The sequence below is a fragment of the Populus trichocarpa genome, chromosome 1, assembly GCF_000002775.5.
Source record: "Populus trichocarpa isolate Nisqually-1 chromosome 1, P.trichocarpa_v4.1, whole genome shotgun sequence".
Taxonomy (NCBI): Eukaryota; Viridiplantae; Streptophyta; class Magnoliopsida; order Malpighiales; family Salicaceae; genus Populus; species Populus trichocarpa.
In genome coordinates this window covers 48,121,407-48,138,871 of record NC_037285.2, presented here as the reverse complement: position 1 = coordinate 48,138,871, position 17,465 = coordinate 48,121,407, and the positions used below count along the sequence as shown (strand labels likewise).

The 17,465-nt window shown below is 33.5% G+C and overlaps 2 protein-coding genes and 1 long non-coding RNA gene across 3 annotated transcripts; 1 reads left to right on the top strand and 2 right to left on the bottom strand.

The window, feature by feature from the left end:
- Positions 1-5,237: 5,237 nt before the first annotated feature.
- On the bottom strand, positions 5,238-11,822 carry LOC18096001 (protein FATTY ACID EXPORT 4, chloroplastic). Its single transcript, XM_052445518.1, has 5 exons — positions 11,794-11,822; positions 8,560-8,837; positions 8,400-8,464; positions 5,600-5,687; positions 5,238-5,468 (listed from the first exon to the last, which is right to left on the bottom strand). The coding sequence occupies exons 2-5, from the start codon at positions 8,807-8,809 to the stop codon at positions 5,344-5,346; spliced, it is 528 nt and encodes a 175-aa protein (XP_052301478.1). The 5' UTR covers positions 8,810-8,837; positions 11,794-11,822; the 3' UTR covers positions 5,238-5,343.
- On the top strand, positions 5,558-11,535 carry LOC112323357 (uncharacterized). The gene is made up of 3 exons (XR_008056838.1): positions 5,558-5,698; positions 6,411-6,744; positions 11,005-11,535. It is a non-coding gene; the product is annotated as an uncharacterized LOC112323357 (long non-coding RNA).
- A 2,763-nt stretch (positions 11,823-14,585) lies between the features above and the next one.
- LOC7490737 (probable receptor-like protein kinase At4g10390) lies at positions 14,586-16,203 on the bottom strand. Its single transcript, XM_002298953.4, has 2 exons — positions 15,502-16,203; positions 14,586-15,409 (listed from the first exon to the last, which is right to left on the bottom strand). Exons 1-2 carry the CDS (start codon positions 16,124-16,126, stop codon positions 14,679-14,681), a joined length of 1,356 nt encoding a protein of 451 aa, XP_002298989.3. The 5' UTR covers positions 16,127-16,203; the 3' UTR covers positions 14,586-14,678.
- Between the last annotated feature and the right edge of the window lie 1,262 nt (positions 16,204-17,465).

The following is a 17,465-nucleotide window of genomic DNA, read 5'->3' as shown; positions in this document are numbered from 1 at the left end:
ATTCAATTATATAAAAATTATCTTTTAGGCTTCTTCAAAGTCCAAGGGTCTAAGTTCAAATAATTCACTCCTTCATCAAGTTGACCATACTAACAAATTTCAATTATATTAATTTTTTTTAATAATTTTATTTTTTTTCTCTTGGAATTTAAGTTGGTGGATGCTGGCCTGAAGACATAACTCTTTTATTAATGGTTGATTGTTTGCGCAGAAACACTAAAATACTAAAAATTAATAATTATTAGGTGTTGTTTGTTTTTGCATTTCAAAAACGTTTTTGAAAAAATTTGAAATTTTTTATTTTTTTTCGCTTTAAATTAATATTTTTTTAGTGTTTTCATATTATTTTGATACACTGATATCAAAAATAATTTAAAAAAAATATATGATTTTGATGTATTTCCAAATGAAAAACACTTTGTGGCTATTAGAAAATTAATTTCAACAAAAGTATTTTTGGCCTTTCACCATTTCCAGACCCATGTTTGCCTTGGGTTAGGTTGATTGTCAAACCCAAGTATTTTGAACGGGCAAGTTCGCCAAACTCATATTACCTTAGGTTTGACATGATAACCAAACCCAAGTATTTTGGATCTAGCATATTCGCCAAACCCATATTTTTTTTGATCTGACATGATTGTCAAACCGAAGTATTTTGTGTCTATCGAAGTCGTCAGATCCATATCAAGGTTCACTATATAAACACTAGATAAAAAAAAACCTTTTGAAATAGTATTTATTATTTACAACAATCCCCCACATATTTCAAAAGAGTTTTGGAATATATATACACACACACTTGCTGGATTTCTATCTAATGAGTGTAATGCATCTAAACTGGTGTCTTTTGGACTATGAGCCAGATCATATGAAGAATGAAATTTAACTTACAAAATTATTGGTGAAATTTTTAATTTCTATGAACCAAAAATTCTTATTGTAAGTTAGGTATCTCACTAATCATATTATACCCCCACAATCTCTTGTTGTTTGACTCAGTTTTGTGCTTAATAGGCCATACACACGTGTGATTGTTCTTGAGTGCTCTAGAGATTTTGCTAGTATCTCATAGGAGTGGCCCTACTCCACACTCATATATATAATTCCATCAAGTGTTCACTGGAATTTGAAAGTTGTAGTTCATCCTCTCTTTAATTGCAGACTAGTATTATTCTCACATTATAGAAAATGACTTGTTTTATAATGTTATAGAATCACAAATGACTTTATTATTACCTATATGAACCTAATTAATGGGATCTCAAATCATATAGGTTGGGTTACCCTTTTTTTGATTTCTCACTTAAGCATTAGTCTGATTCCCCTTGATGTTTCTAATATTATCTTTCTACCAAGTAGTTTAGTTAGAGGATTGGCTAGATTCATTTCTGACTTCACATAATCAATTGAAATAATTTTATTTTTTAGCAGCTGCTTTACTACATCATATCTTAATTGAATATGTTGATTTTTACTATTGAAAGATTTATTCTTAGCAATGGCTATTATCGCTTGGCAATCACAATGCATGGATATAGAAGGTGTTGGTTTTATTCCCAATGGAATTTCAGTTAAAAATTCCTCAACCAATTAGCTTCATTTCCTACTGATTCCAAAGCTACAAATTCTGACTCCATGGTGAATCGAGCAATCAAACTTTGCTTGGATGATTTCCAAGACACTACACCACCACAAAAAATAAAGATATAGCCACTAGTGGATTTAATCTCATCTGAATCTGAAATCCAGTTAGCATCATTGTATCCTTCTAATACATCTATGATACCTCTAAAATATTTCATTAGTCGGACTATTGTCACGTAATGCTCATAATTGGAATTTTGTGTATATCTATTTAATCTACAAATAACGTATGATATATCAAGTCGAGTGAAGTTCATCAAATGCATCAGACTTCCAATAATTCGAGCATACTCAAGTTGAGTAGCAGCTTCACCTTTATTTTTCTTTAATTGAGTGTTAGCATCATAAGGAGTACTCACAGGTGTCACATTAAAGTGACCAAACTTTTTAAGAAGTTTCTCTACATAATGTTCTTATATTAACACAATACTTTTGTCCCTCCTTATAATTTTAATATCCAATATTACACTAGCTTCACTCATATCTTTCATATCAAATTTAGAGACTAAGAAACGTTTAGTGCCATGCACGAAATTCATGCTAGCACCAAAAACAAGTATATCATCTACATATAAACTAATGATCATATATTCATTGTCAATAGACTTAGTATACACACATTTATCCATACTAACTGAAGAAAAACCATCACTTAAAACACCTTAATCAAATTTCTCATACCATTATTAAGGCGCTTGCTTTAAGCCATATAAAGATTTTGGCATGTTCGTCTGACCCATATTACCTTGGGTCTGGCATGATAGCCAAACTCAAGTATTTTGGATCTAACATGTTCGTCAAACCTATATTTTTTTTGTCTGACATGATTGTCAAACCGAAATATTTTGTGTTTATCAAGATCGTTAGACCCATATCAAGGTTCACTATATAAATACTAGATAAAAAACCTTTTGAAATAGTCTTTATTATTTACAACACAAAAAGCATTGAAATCCTAAGAATTCTATATGTAACTACAGATGCTATGAAAAGCTATACATTTAAGTACAGACATTAAACAAATCCATCGAAGAAACCAGAATTCAAGTTTATCATCAAACAAAAGTAATCCTATACAAGTTTTTACTTCATTTATAATAGGATGATCGATGCACATTTAAAGCAAAGGTAAAGACAATCTAGGCATTTTGCATTTTATCTTTATTTTATAACTTGTGCATTGCATCGTCAAACTTTGGCAATGTTGCAAGAAAAAATAATTGCTTTAGCCATTGATAGCCATAGACCCAAAGACAACACATCAAGTCGAGCATCACATGTTAATAAAAAGCACTAATTTCTTTCAAGAATGATTAGATGGGCAAGGCCCTTTTTCTTTGCGAGGGTTCGAGTGAATTATTGCCACTTAATATATAATTAGCAAACTCTCAATTGTGCCAAGATTCCTCCACCACTCACAAAAGGGTTCTTTTAAGTAATCTTATTACTTTCATTAACATGATTTAGAATACTTGGTTACGGAACCTACAACCACCTTCTTTAGAGTTTATTTATTTTTGCGGCCAACCGCGCGGTCGACACGCGGTTAGCGGCATTCACAAACACACACTTAGTTCTCTTGATTAATGCGCTTAGCTAACTTAGCCACAACAAACAAGTATATCTTTGTACAAATCACTTGTATTGATTAGGAAATTCTGCCCCGTGCTCCTTTTATCCTTTGTGTTTTCTTGGTTGGGTATGGAAAACAAGATACCCCCATCAACAAGTAACTAGATTCTTCCATTAGCAGAAATCTTTCCTTGAAAAAAAAAAGTTGCACAGAAGAAATGGATGTTTCAATGCAGAGCACTTGTGGACAAAATGTAGTGGAGGGCCTTTCTGAGGGAGGCCTTGAATGATGAAAGTTGAAACTAGATAAAGCCATCAGGATCTCTCTCATCATCTAGAGTTCCTTTCCCTTCTGTTCTCCATTGTGATTTGCTCTTTCAATCGTAGTCGACACTCGAAAGAACACAAACCTCTTTTTCTTCATACCAATGCTAATGTTTTGTTTGAACGGTTCCCCATTGTACAAGGAAGAAAACAAACCCCAACTTCCTCTCCTAGACAAAAGGGAAGAATCCTTGCATTTTCTTCTTTATGAAAAGCACTTTTTGCATAACCCCACATTCTCTACATTTATCAAGTGCTTCAAGTTAATAAGAAGAAAAGTATACACCTTTAATCTTATTTTTTGGCATAATTCTGTCCTAGCCCCCACCGACTATCAAATTTGAGATCAGAAACTCTTGGGTGCGAAAGTTGTTGAGGATTGCGCACCATAATGATTGCATGTGGGAAACACCGAAGTGGTTTGACCATCAAGTATACTTAAATTCCTTCCAAGCTTTAATGGGGTTTTGTGTGGAAGAAACTCAAGATGTGTTTGTTGAGTAGAAGATACACCACATCATTCTTTCTGTTCCTTTTCTTTTCAAGTGTCCATGGACACTGCCACCCTACCAACTTTATACCAGTGCCAACCCTAATCATAATGAACCAAGCAACACCAACAGTATCTCACTAGAAGCTTCGGTCCAGTACTTCAAATGAATGGATGAGTTTCACAAAGACAAGATACCAGTGTCTCACAGACATGGATTTCCTTCCACTTTCTGTGTCCTTGTTTTGCTAGCGTGGGATGCATCTTATTTGACTTGGGAATAGTAACGAGACAAAAATGTAGGCATTGATCACTAACACAAATCCCTTTTGGCCAGATCCTGTCAAATCCGCACTTACATTGTCAAGCACACATATCTTGGCATTCACTGCAAATAAAGCTACGGGAAGAAACTACAACCGACAAGAAAAAATACAAGATAGCCCATGGTTATCACCTAAAAGCAAAAGACTGAGCTCTCTTTCATATGGATTTTGGTATTTAACTGGGAACAGCATGTTTTATTCCAATCCATAACCATTAGAGAGAGGATCGGCATTAAACTTAAACAGGAGTGCAGATGCAGTGAAACTACACAAACCCTGATTTAGAGATTTAAATTATTTTGAGGCTCACATTAAGTTGGCTTTACGTATTGCTTGAAATGTCAGCATGTCAAGATATATTCATTTTATTTTGATAAAAAAGTTCGAATTTTTTCCATGGTGAATCACAATATTGCTTGCCGTTTATATGCAGTAGGATTTGGTCAAGTCCATCACAGAAAAAGTTTTAAACGTAAGAATTACTCATCACCATATACATGCAGATGATCTGCTTAAAAGTTAAGTTGCTAAATTATATTCAAGTAACTTGCTTAATTAAGGAATAACCTGATAAGAACATCAGATTCTAGATCAACTCAGAACACAAATTTAGATTAAAGACACCTCTTATAAACCTTTACTGTGCCGATCCATTTTTGTTCTTCAACAACTTACACTCCATTTTTGTGCCTTTAGTCGGCTTAGTATTTCTGGCAATTGTAATGACTTCTTTACCTCTTCATTTAAAAATAAACATTTTGATCCGATGGGGGCAAATTGCATCCTTTTTTTTTTTAAAGACTTTGACTTAGATCATAACACAAATATATATTCAGTACAACATGGTATGACTTATGGTTTTTTTCAAATATAAAAGAAAGTTAGTCGAAATTACGGTGGATCTTACATAGATCATCAAAACTTTATTGAGGCATATTTAGGGAAGGTACACAAGCTCATACACTAGAATGACAAAGGAGAAATTGACTAAACAAGGTCAGTAATCAGACTATCCTGTAAATATGCTGCAATAAACACAGCCAGTGCACAGATAGATAGACCTAGCAGAAGACCAGAAGGAATCAGTTTTTGGGTAGCTGCCAATCGTATTCCTGAATAGTAGAAGAAAAAAGGAAGGAAAAGGAGGCAATAGAAACCGTCAAATTCTCAAATTATGACGTGCATACTAAATAGGAGCCAACAACAAGATATCTAGGACATAGTGAACAAATAAAAGACATACCAAACACAGAAGAGAATAGGAAGGCTGATCCAAACCCGAGGGAATCACCAATAGCTTTTGTCTCTGGAGCTTGCATCAGAAAGTAGGCCTACATGGAAGGTAAGCCTGGTTATCAATTTAGTTGCACAAACTTCTTTTTTATCAGGAACCAGATATCTCAGGGGGGAAAATAACTTCAGATTATTAGTTTCACTGTTTATGCCTATTTAGCATTCAAAAGATGACCACCTCCAACTTGTGTTTACACAAGTTCATGTGTGACTGCATACACATGCACACATGCCCCACGTTTCTGAAGAACAATCTAGTATTGCTAATTCACTATAAATGGGCAACATGTTTGAACCACCTTCAGCCTCGTCATAATGTATTATGAATAGTCCAGTACTAATAATTCATAATAGAGTTTTGAGGTCCTGGAAATATTGATTTCGGAAAGTTTGTTTCAGGTCTAAATTTGTAGATTTTTGTTTTGTTTTTCCTTTTCTTTGGAATGGCAAATAAATCCATTAGCCAAAAACGAGCGGGTGGCTAACACTTACACAGGATAAAGCGTTAAGCATAAAAGGTAACAGCAATAACAAGCTAAATACAACTGACACTAAAACCTTAAAATAGTAAACTTGAGATTTAAGAAGATAAAGGAAACTAGCATGCCAAGTTCACAATCCCTTTATGCAACAGCAACATCATCTTTGAGCAAAGCTGTGACAGCAACATCATAAGCACTCAAAGAGAGCCCATGTAAGTTTGCTCTGCCATATTATTTGATAATGGTAGCCATTCTAATTCTGCACCTAATCTTCTACAGAACCAAAAGCAGAAATAAAATCCATCTCTGCAAAGCTATAACAGCAACAACATATGCACTCAAATAGACACAAGGTATGTTTGCACTACGACCTCATTTGATAACAGTGACCATAGAATGCATCGAATATTCTGCGGAATCAAATCTGAATATGGCACTTATAGAGAATAGCTACTGTGCTTGAAGTGCTCCCAGCTCTAGCAGTCAAATGATTCATTCTAATACTGAAGATTATAAATCATTGAATGAGCGACAGTTGCCCTAACAAACCTCTGTTTCTCTCCATGTTTAGCATACATAATCCCATCAAGAGTGCCGCAGCAACACCAAAAAGGTACTCAATGCTGCAAGATTTCTTGGCCAGTTAAATTCAACGGACCAATCACTGACCCCATCAACTCCACACACACTACTGATTTGGAGAAAGTTTCCAACTTCTTTTGATTAGCATGTGAGCCCATACAAGTTTAGACCAATCTAATACTTTTCCATTAATCTTCATTAACATCCCCCAAGAGCAATTGCAGAAAACTTCCCAAATCAAGTTGATTAATATTTGATGATTCCACGTACAGTCCATTATGTTTCAACCAAGTTCTCAGATTTGGCAGGAAGAGAGTTTGAATTCATAGTTACCTAGAACTTGGTACATTGTGGGTTGTAGTATGATTACAGGGGACAGTACACACCATTTAGCATCGTAGGTTTAGCATGGAGGGAAGGCTTAGTTGGTTCAGTATCTGAAATGGTGGTAGCTTTAGAGTGCTCATTGGGGTCGCTTATTGTTTTTTATCCGTGAAATCAATAAGATGCCCCTAGAAAGGCAAGTAAAACTATAAAAGAAGCATCCATTCTTCTTTCCTTCATCCAACACCTTCTTTGGGCATGTATAACACCTATATTATAAATTCGGTGGTCAATTTTGGCAGTGCAGTCCATAATTCAGAACAGAGACCAAGATTTGCAGTTCCGAGTCATGAAGGGAAGGGTATAACGAACATACCTTGTCTCCACATTGGATCGAGAACGGGGTCAGAAGGATCAAAAACTGTTAATTCATAGAGCCATCGAGCTGGCCCAACCAGCAACCAAAGCTGTATGCATTATATGGACAGCCAACAAACGACCGGGATCATTCAATACGACGGTATGAACATGATACCAAGGCAAACCCATGGAATACCCCCTTATCAACGAAAGATAGACACTATGTAACTTTATTGCACTGGAAAAAAACTATGTTATGGACCTCCCTTTTTCAGTGGATTATCTCGGAAATGTGGTCAGAAATCCATAATAGAGTCCGATCACAACAATCGAATTGATTATCTTCATGCATAAGGATACTAGATTACCTAGTATAAAAGATTTCAAAATCATCACAAACCTCCCTTTTCTTTTCTATTGCAATTTCTGGATTATTATATGATGATTTTGAATCTTTCCATATATATAGAAATAGAAACAGATTGACTAGAAACGACATCTCTTATGTCAATGACACCAAAGAAAGGGGATATTAAATGAATGGAATTGGGATATGGATGGAACATAATGAAATAGAGCCACTTTGAGGTTCCCTGTGAAATGAGGCATGGAACGTAGGGGGCTAGCGACCTCACCAACTATTCCAATCATTAATATAAATGAGTGCTAAAAACCTCTTTTGCTATAAACATGAAGAAGAAGCCTATGCGGGTGTCATTGAGTCCAGAGTTAACAATGGGCTTTGCCCATCATCACTAACATGAGAAATACCCTAGCTTTATCTCTGAGCTTTCAAATGAACAAAACTATCATAAGGAATCTTAAAACCAACAAACACTCTTTTGAAGTTCAGAATACGAACTATCAAGCAGTCAAGTAGATGACAAGCCTGCCAATAAGGCATTGGTTTAGTAGCCAAGGCTGACTCCTAATGCATCAAAAAGTTCACACCAAACTTTAACTAAATAAAGCAACGATGATTAAAATTTAAGCAAAACGTACCGTTCCCATGACAGCAGCCCCTGTCAACCCTCCAAAGAGCGACCCTTTGCTTCCTGATTTACTGACTTCATTCACAAAAATGCAAACTTTATAAGAAAAACAAAGGTAAGGAAATAAAGGGCCAAAAAAGAAAAAAGATGAGATTTTCATTTTTTTTTACAGGCAAAGAGGCCACCGCCAAGAAGAATGACACCATAGGCAGCAGAGGTTACAGGAGCAATATCTGCCAACTGACATTTGCAGCCAAGACTTCTTCCTCTGGAAAAAGAAGTAGCAATGGAATTGGATCTTCTTCTATTCCTCAAACAAGAAAAAGAAGAGAAACCCAACAAAGCAGTTGAGTTTATGTGTTTGCTGTAACTATTCAATGTGGGGAATTTCGTGGGAATCAGTAAAAAGGAGCAAGACATTATCACTTTGTTGTAAGCTGTAACTCTCACTGTCTGTCTTTATGCTTGCTACAACTATCTAACCTGGTTAATGGAACTGGCTAAAGAACTGTGAATTTATTTTATTTTATTTTATCCAATTTGATTTTGGGCTTAGTCCAGTTATAAATTGTAGAAACGGGCCATAGGCCCACGCTTTTGTGATCGGAAAATAGCCTAATTGTCAAATATGTTTAGAATAATAAAATAGCCCGATGTAGTGTTATTAAACCAGCTAACCTAGGCTTGATCCAGGTTATATTTGAAATTAAATTAGGTTGACCTAGTATATTCTAATCAACCCGATGAATCAACCAGTGACTCAATCTCTTTTTATTTGTAATTTAATAATCTAATAAAAAAATAATACATAATTTATTTATATAAAGATGAGAATTGAGATAATAAAAAAAAATCAAGATAACTAAAAAAAATAATTAAAATCTAAAATTAACTAGAAAAATAATTAAAATATAAAACAATATCTTTTAAGTATGATTTGAAAATCTTCTAGACCTTGGTTTATTGTTGTCAATCAAACCAAACCCTCTAGAATTAGATAAGAATATCATAATTAAATTTGAGTGTATCTAACAATCAAAATAAAAAATATAAGTTTTTTCTTAAAAAAATCAATTTTTAATGTGTTCAATTTTTTTTCTTAAAAAATATAAGATGTGTAGAATTTAGTTGAGGTCGGGATTTGTGTTCCAATGGCTATTCCACACATGTGGCTCCATGGTTGCAGGCTCGAACAAGCCGCCCTCTCTCCTCCCATCAAATGGCTTGACCAAAAAAATCCATTGACCAAAACAAGAGATTTAAGAAGAAGATAGTGTGTTTGGTATTGCGGTAGCTGTTGTAGTTGTGGTTTGAAAAAAATTGTTTTAAAAAAAGCACTTTTAGTTGTGGTTGGTTTGAAAAAATAGGTGTTTGGTTAAAACTGTGGTTGAAATTGAGGTTGAATAAAAAGTAGTTTAATGTGTTTGGTTAAGAATGATTTTGAAATTAAGGTTATAAAATAATTTTAAAAATATATATATTAATATTGATGGTTTTAAATTTAAATATTGTAGAATTAATTACTCCTATTACATCATCCTATTACATCATGAAATAAATAATACTTTATATAAAATATTTTTTATTATTCCATTAAACTATTTATAATTCCATTACGTACAAAATTTATCCGCTAAGAACTACAGTTTTCATAATATTTTGAGCGTGTAATAAAATTAGATAAAATGTTATCAGGTATAAAATTGATATTATAGTGCGAGTGAATTTAATTCACTATATACTAGTTTTTCAGGAAAAAAATATTGTTCACATCATAGTGCGAATGAATTTAATTTACTCTAAAACTAATTTTTTTTTTTAAATGTAAAAAAAAAAAAAAAAATAGTGTGTTAACAGTGCAAGTGGAATTGCACTGTTCACGTGAACAGTGCAATTCACTCTTCAACAGTGTGTGCTACACTGTTCATGCTAATTAAATTTAGCGTGAACAGTGTCCACAAAGCAGCAAAATGCTGCTTCTTCCTTTCCTGCGTCTGGGACGCGAAAAAACATGGGGCCCATACACAGTAAAATGTGTTTTTTTAGTTACCAAACGAGTTGCATCTGCGTTTTAAACAAAACACAGACGCAACCTCGTTATCAAACGGGTTGAAAGGAAACTAGCAAGCCAAGTTCACAGTCCCTTTAAGCAACAGCAACATCATCTTTGAGCAAATCTGTAACAGCAACATCATAAGCACTCAAAGAGAGCCCATGTAAGTTTGCTCTGCAACATTATTTGATACGGTAGCCGTTCTAATTCTGCACCTAATCTTCTGCAGAACCAAAAGCAGAAATAAAATCCATCTCTTCAAAGCTATAGCAGCAACATATGCACTCAAATAGACACAAGGTATGTTTGCACTACGACCTCATTTGATAACAGTGACCATAGAATGCATCGAATATTCTGCGGAATCAAATCTGAGTATGGCACTTATAGAGAATCGCTACTGTGCTTGAAGTGCTCCCAGCACTAGCAGTCAAATGATCCATTCTAATACGGAAGATTATAAATCATTGAATGAGCGACAGTTGCCCTAACGAACCTCCCAGTTTCTCTCCATCTTTTGCATACAGAATCCCATCAAGAGCGTCTCAACAGCACCAAAAAGGTACTCGATGCTGCAAGTACTTCTCGGCCAGTTAAATTCAACGGACCAATCACTGACCCCATCGACTCCAGACACACTACTGATTTGGAGAAAGTTTCCAACTTCTTTTGATTAGCATGCGAGCCCATACAAGTTTAGACCAATCTAAAACTTTTCCATTCATCTTCATTAACATCCCCCAAGAGCAATTGCACAAAACTTCCCATCTCAAGTTGATTAAGATTTGATGATTCCACGTACAGTCCATTATGTTTCAACCAAGTTCTCAGATTTGGCAGGAAGAGAGTTTGAATTCATAGTTACCTAGAACATGGTACATTGTGGGTTGTAGTATGATTACAGGGGACAGTGCACACCACTTACCATCGTAGGTTTAGCATGGAGGGAAGGCTTAGTTGGTTCAGTATTTGAAATGGTGGCATGCTTTAAAGTGCTCATTGGGGTCGCTTATTGTTTTTTATCCGTGAAATCAATAAGATGCCCCTAGGAAGGCAAGTAAAACTGTAAAAGAGGCATCCATTCTTCTTTCCTTCATCCCACACCTTCTTTGGGCATGTATAACACCTATATTATAAATTGGGTGGTCAATTTTGGCAGTGCAGTCCATAATTCAGAACAGAGACCAAGATTTGCAGTTCCAGGGGGGGCTAGCGACCTCACCAACTATTGCAATCATTAATATAAATGAGTGCTAAAAAACCCTTCTGCTTTAAACTTGAAGAAGAAGCCTACTCGGGTGCCATTGAGTCCAGAGTTAACAATGGGCTTTGCCCATCATCACTATAACTCTCACTGTCTGTCTTTATGCTTACTATAAATATCTACTAGAACCTGGTTAATGGAACTGGCTAAAGAACTGGGAATTTATTTTATTTTATTTTATTTTATCCAATTTGGGTTTAGGCTGTCCAGTTATAAATTGTAATGCTGATTTTGAGTTCAGCTTGATTTAGTTTCTCTGGATATAATTTCCCTTTTAAAAGCATGTAAAAACGGGCCATAGGCCCACTCTTTTTTATCGGAAAATAGTGTCAAATTTGTTTATAATGCTAAAATAGCCCAGTTAATGGTAGAACCGGATAATAGCCCAATGCAGTATTATTAAACTTGATTAAGTCCGGTTAGTCAAACCGGTGACCCACTAACCTAGGCTTTGATCCAAGCTACGTATGAAATTAAACAGGTAGGGATTGTTCTAGGATGTTCTTATCAACCCAATAGATCAACCCACGACGCAATCGACCCTGTCATTACCTGATCAAAATTTAATTTAATTTTTTTTACATGCTAATATAATTATATTTTTTAAAATAATCTTAAAATAATATCGTTTTAAATTAATCCAGGTTAACCTACTTAACTTATAAATCAAAACTTAATCTCAGTGAAGATGAATTAAACTTAAAACTATTAATAGAAATGAATCATTTAATATAATGAGTTATATTTTATATATAAAAAAATCATTTTAATTTTTTAAAAATAAACTATTTAATAAATATTTAAAAATGATTTTGCATCGGCACAATTATATACAAAAGGATTAGAATCGAAGTTCAGAAGTGGGCATGACTCTATTTCTCTAACCTATAGATTTTTTATATGATTATTTTGTTTCAACAAGTGCTATGTAAAATAAATTAGAAGTAAGAGATTAGAAAATTCAAAGATCTTCTCGGTACAAAAGATCTGACAATTAATTAATGAGTTTAATTAATTCATCGATTAATTTTTAAATTATTTTTTATTTAAAAATATATTTTTATTTTTAAAAAATTATTTTTAACATTAAAATAATCTAAAAATAATTTTAAAAATTTATATTTTAATATTTTCAAATCTTAAAAATATACAGAGTTTTAAAGAGAGTGATCAACTTTCATGTTAGGAGAGTTGCACAATCTAAGTTTGGATAGAGCAGAGCAGCATCATGGGCTATTTATCACTCTTGTGGGTGTGAGTATGGTTTTGGTTATTTTTTAAAATATTTTTTTTTATTAAAATATATTAAAATAAAGTGTTTTTTGTGCCATAAATTATTTGTATAAAGATTATAATTGAGATAATAAAAGGAATATAAAGACAACTAGAAAAAATAATTAAAATCTAAAATTAATTAGGAAAATAATTAAAACATAAAATAATATTTTATACGTCTAATTTGAAAGTTTTTCAGGTTCTACTTATTATTGTCAATCAAACCCTTCTGAATTGATAAAAAAATTATGATTAAATTTTTAAATGATTCAATAATCAAATAAACAATTAAGAGTTTTTTTTTATAAGATTACTGTTAACATGTTCAATTTTTTTTTTTCTTTTTGCTAGCTTTTACTTATTCATCTGATCTATAAATACATTAGCAACACGTTACCCATAAAGATTGGTTCCTCATTCAAAACAAAAACAAAAGGCATCATATTTTTATATATTTGAAAAGACTACTTTCCACCAGCACAGCTAATAAATTAATGATAAGGTTGAAATTATTTGGAAGTGTGATAATGATATAGGTTTAAGTATTTTTTATTTAGAAATATATTTAAATAATATTTTTTTATTTTAAAAAAATATTTTTAATATCAATACATTAAAATAATTTAATATATATAAAAAAATATAAAATATTTCCTCTAAAACAAACAAGTATAAATCATAAGTAAGAGATTAGAAAAACCTTGAAAGGTATAACTTAACTGGTCAGATTCTAGATTTGCTCCATAGAAGTTATTAATTCGAGTCTCACAAACCTCAGGGTCATTGGAGACTTACATGGTTGTTAATTTTAGGGTCTGTGGAATTAATCAAAGTATGTATAAGTTAAACCGGAAAAAAAAAATATTTTCATGGTACGAATGATGTGACAATTAATTAATGAGTTTAAACAATTCCTCAAGGCCGTGGCTCATTATTGTCAACCAACCCCTCTGAAATTAGGTAAGACTTTTATTATCAAATTTGAATGTGATCTAACAGTTAATTGAAGATTACAAGCTTTTGTTTACAACACTCTTACTCTAAACATGTTCAAATTTTTCTTTGCTAGATTTGACTTGTTTATCTGATCTATAAATACATTAGCGACACGTTACACGTAAAGATTGGTTACTCATTCAAAACAAAAACAAAAGGCATCATATTTTTATATATTTGAAAAAATTAATGGTAAGATAGACCTTAAGATGAAATGAGTCTTCCCTTTGGTCATCTGAACGAGCTTCTCAAAAACATCAGTAATCTTCTTGCCAAATCTGTGGAATCTGGCATGGACTTGAAGTGCTTAAGAAAAGACAGGAAATTACAATAATGCAGATTGCCGGCCGGCCGGCCAGACAAAAGATATAATAAAGGGAAGGGGAAAATTATCATTCAGATGCGTGTGCTACTAATTTTTAAACGATTCTGTTCACAGTAGAGAGCAATGGGGGGTCGAATTTAGCACTTTCCGTTCTCTTTTTGTTTTGTTTTCTGCCTTTCATTGTCACTTGAACTAGTCCTTGCTTAACTACCAATCCTCCTCAAAGACTGACTTGTATGCATGTTACAGATAGATGATGTGAAAAATATTGAAAAAAAATTATAAAAAAAGGTTGTATGTGTATGTCATTTACACCGATTGATACAATCAAATCATCCCTGTAATTCCTAGCAAACAGTTTCTACACCTAATATCATCAATTTGACAAATCTTTTTTCTGTGTGGAGATGAAGGAAATGGAGGCTATATTCTCCTTGATAGTATGCAAGATTTGTGTTGCAGATGGCCTAAGACTTGGAGACTGTCCAAGGCAAAGAGCTGCGAGGGAAAGCATAACCTTGACTTCCTTGACTTCAAAGTCTTCTCCCAATCTTGGATCCACCATTTCTGCCTCCTTCATCGCTTTGCATTCATTATCACTGGCAATTATGTCCTTCAAAATGGGTCCCATTATTGATGACAGTAGCTGGCCTTGCTCTCTTTCCTCGCAAAACGCCTCCATTCCTGTCACAAGTTCCAAAATTATGACTCCATAGCTGTACACATCGTTCTTTTTTGATGCTATTCCTGTTCTGAGGTAGTGTGGATCTGTGTAACCCGGAGAGCCCATCATCACTTGCTTCCTATTGTTGGAAGTCATTATCGTGGAAGAAAATCCCATCTTTGCAAACCCAAAATCACATAGCTTGCAATTCAGTTGCTCGTCGAGTAAAATGTTTGAAGGCTTGATGTCACCGTGTACGATTTGGAGAGGACATTTTTCATGTAGATATTCAAGAGCTTGAGCAAGTTGGTAGGCTATTTCCATTCTATTTCTCCATGAAATCACTGAACTACTTGATGATTTCTTAATTTCTCTTTCCCCACCATGGAGTTTATCTTGCAAGGTTCCATTGGAAACATACTCAAATACCAAAGCACCTTCATCTGGAAATACAACAGAGAGATTTTAGCACACAAGAACTTGGAAAACAACCGAGCAACCAAAAGTTTTATTTCAAGTAAAACCAGACACAAACCTTGAACATCACAGTATCCTAGGAGCTTGACAATGTTGTCATGTTGGAGTTGAAGTAGTATGTCTAGTTCTTGCTTGAAGACTCTATTGAGATAGTCACTCGGGCAGTGAATCTTGATCGCCCCAAGATTGGAACCAGGCAAGTGGCCCAAGTACACCGTGCTAAACCCTCCTGATCCAACAATCTGAGAGAAATTCATTGACAGTTTCTCTATCTCACTCCAGTTGTATTTCCTTACACAACCATGAGTACCATGATCAGAATCCTTTTCCTTTTTAGGATCAAGATCATTACTCCCATTTGAAGCAGCATCAACCTTCTTGGCAAGTCTTTTGTGTCTGAATCTGAGTCCGAGAAAGCAGCCCATGATGATGACAAGCAAGAGAAGAAGCAGTAGAGAAGCAGTGAGAGGTATGGCGAATCTATGGTCAAAGAGAGAGTGGTGGTGTTTTAAAGGAATAGCTGTCGGTGGATGGATAGTAGTACTGGGGGCGGCGGCAGTGGTGGGTTGCTGAAGGGAAGCCACGGAGAAGGTGAGAAGAGACAATAAGAAAATACTTGAAGGGATGGGCCAACAGCACCAAAACCTGCAGACAAATAGATCTTTGGTTGGAACAGGTCTCATACTGCCAGAACTCACAGAAACATCATCTCTTATGCAGCAGTCTTAGATTTGTGTATGGTAAGTGAGGGCTTATATGGAGTCAGAATCTGACAGCCTTCTTTTAAAAATATATACTTGGAAATTAAATAATTATTCAAGATCATTATTAACTTATTAGCATTGGTTGTTTATTTGTCAAGCAAAATTTTGTCCTATTTTTTAAAAGTTAAACAAGGACTTCATCTCTATTAGCAAATATTGGTCAAAAGACATGCTACATGACTTAATGATTGTTTGAAAAACAAAAGGTAATTCTTGTAATATACAAGTTACAGAGAAAAGATTTGTGGTCTTTAATATCACATTAAAAGTTAATAAATTATATCCACTTTAATTTATATTTAACTATTACTTTTATTCTCATTTTGTTTATTTTGGATATATTTGATAGTGTTTGATAACTATCTCGATATATAAAAAATAAAAACAATTGATAAAGAATAGATAAATTTTCATTTTTTTTCTATCTTGAAATGACATGAATTCACTTCAAAATTATTATAAAAATAAATTCACTTTTATATATTTATCCATATCTTTCAAACAAAATATGTTTTTATTTTATTTTTTATCTTTTTTATTTCGAGTTATTATCTAAACACAACCTTCGTGGGTATTTTTTATATTAAAAAAATGGATAAAAAAAGAAAAGCAGCTCTCAAACCTTTCAATTACCATGTAGGTTCCAATTTGATCTCCCATCTACCAAAAGTTCAATTTCACTGCTAATTACAGTTGCAATAACTTGTACCTAATTAATCTGTTCACATCAGATGCATAAGAAAGTAAAAGTAAAGTTAAAAACACTCAAATCTCCAAATCAGTATTAATAGTGAGAAAAATAATAATAAAAAGACAATCTCAAATAACCCCACTCTATATATAAATTGATAATCAATGAAATGTTGGTCTAGCGGTTAAGGCACTGTTATATCTCTGTAAGGATGAGAATACAAGTTCGATCCCCTGAAAACGTACTTATTGGGAGGGGCAACCACGAACCCCAAACGGGAATAGCATCACTCTTTAAAAGGGAATAAAGATACCCGAATAAGAAAAAAAAATTGATAGATTTTGTTTGAAAGAAAATATCATGAACATTACTCCTATGTGTATTTTGATACAAAGATAAATAGTAGTATTCCAGGGAAGGCTGACATTACATCAATTATTATTGTTTTATATATAATAAATTTGTTATTGAAATAATTTTTTGAATGAATTTTTATATTTTTAGAATATAATAAAATACAATAAAACATATTTATCTTCTTTGTTTATTCTATCCCGAGACAATAAC

Bases quoted from the DNA above. Each gene is read 5' to 3' on its own strand.
- LOC7490737 (XM_002298953.4), bottom strand. From the start codon at position 16,126: ATGAGACCTGTTCCAACCAAAGATCTATTTGTCTGCAGGTTTTGGTGC. The intron at 15,410-15,501 runs GTTTGTGTCTGG...TTGTATTTCCAG, and splicing joins AGGATACTGTGATGTTCAAG to ATGAAGGTGCTTTGGTATTT.
- LOC18096001 (XM_052445518.1), bottom strand. From the start codon at position 8,809: ATGTCTTGCTCCTTTTTACTGATTCCCACGAAATTCCCCACATTGAAT. The intron at 8,465-8,559 runs GTAAAAAAAAAT...TTGTGAATGAAG, and splicing joins TGGCGGTGGCCTCTTTGCCT to TCAGTAAATCAGGAAGCAAA. The intron at 5,688-8,399 runs GTACGTTTTGCT...CCTTCCATGTAG, and splicing joins GGGCTGCTGTCATGGGAACG to GCCTACTTTCTGATGCAAGC.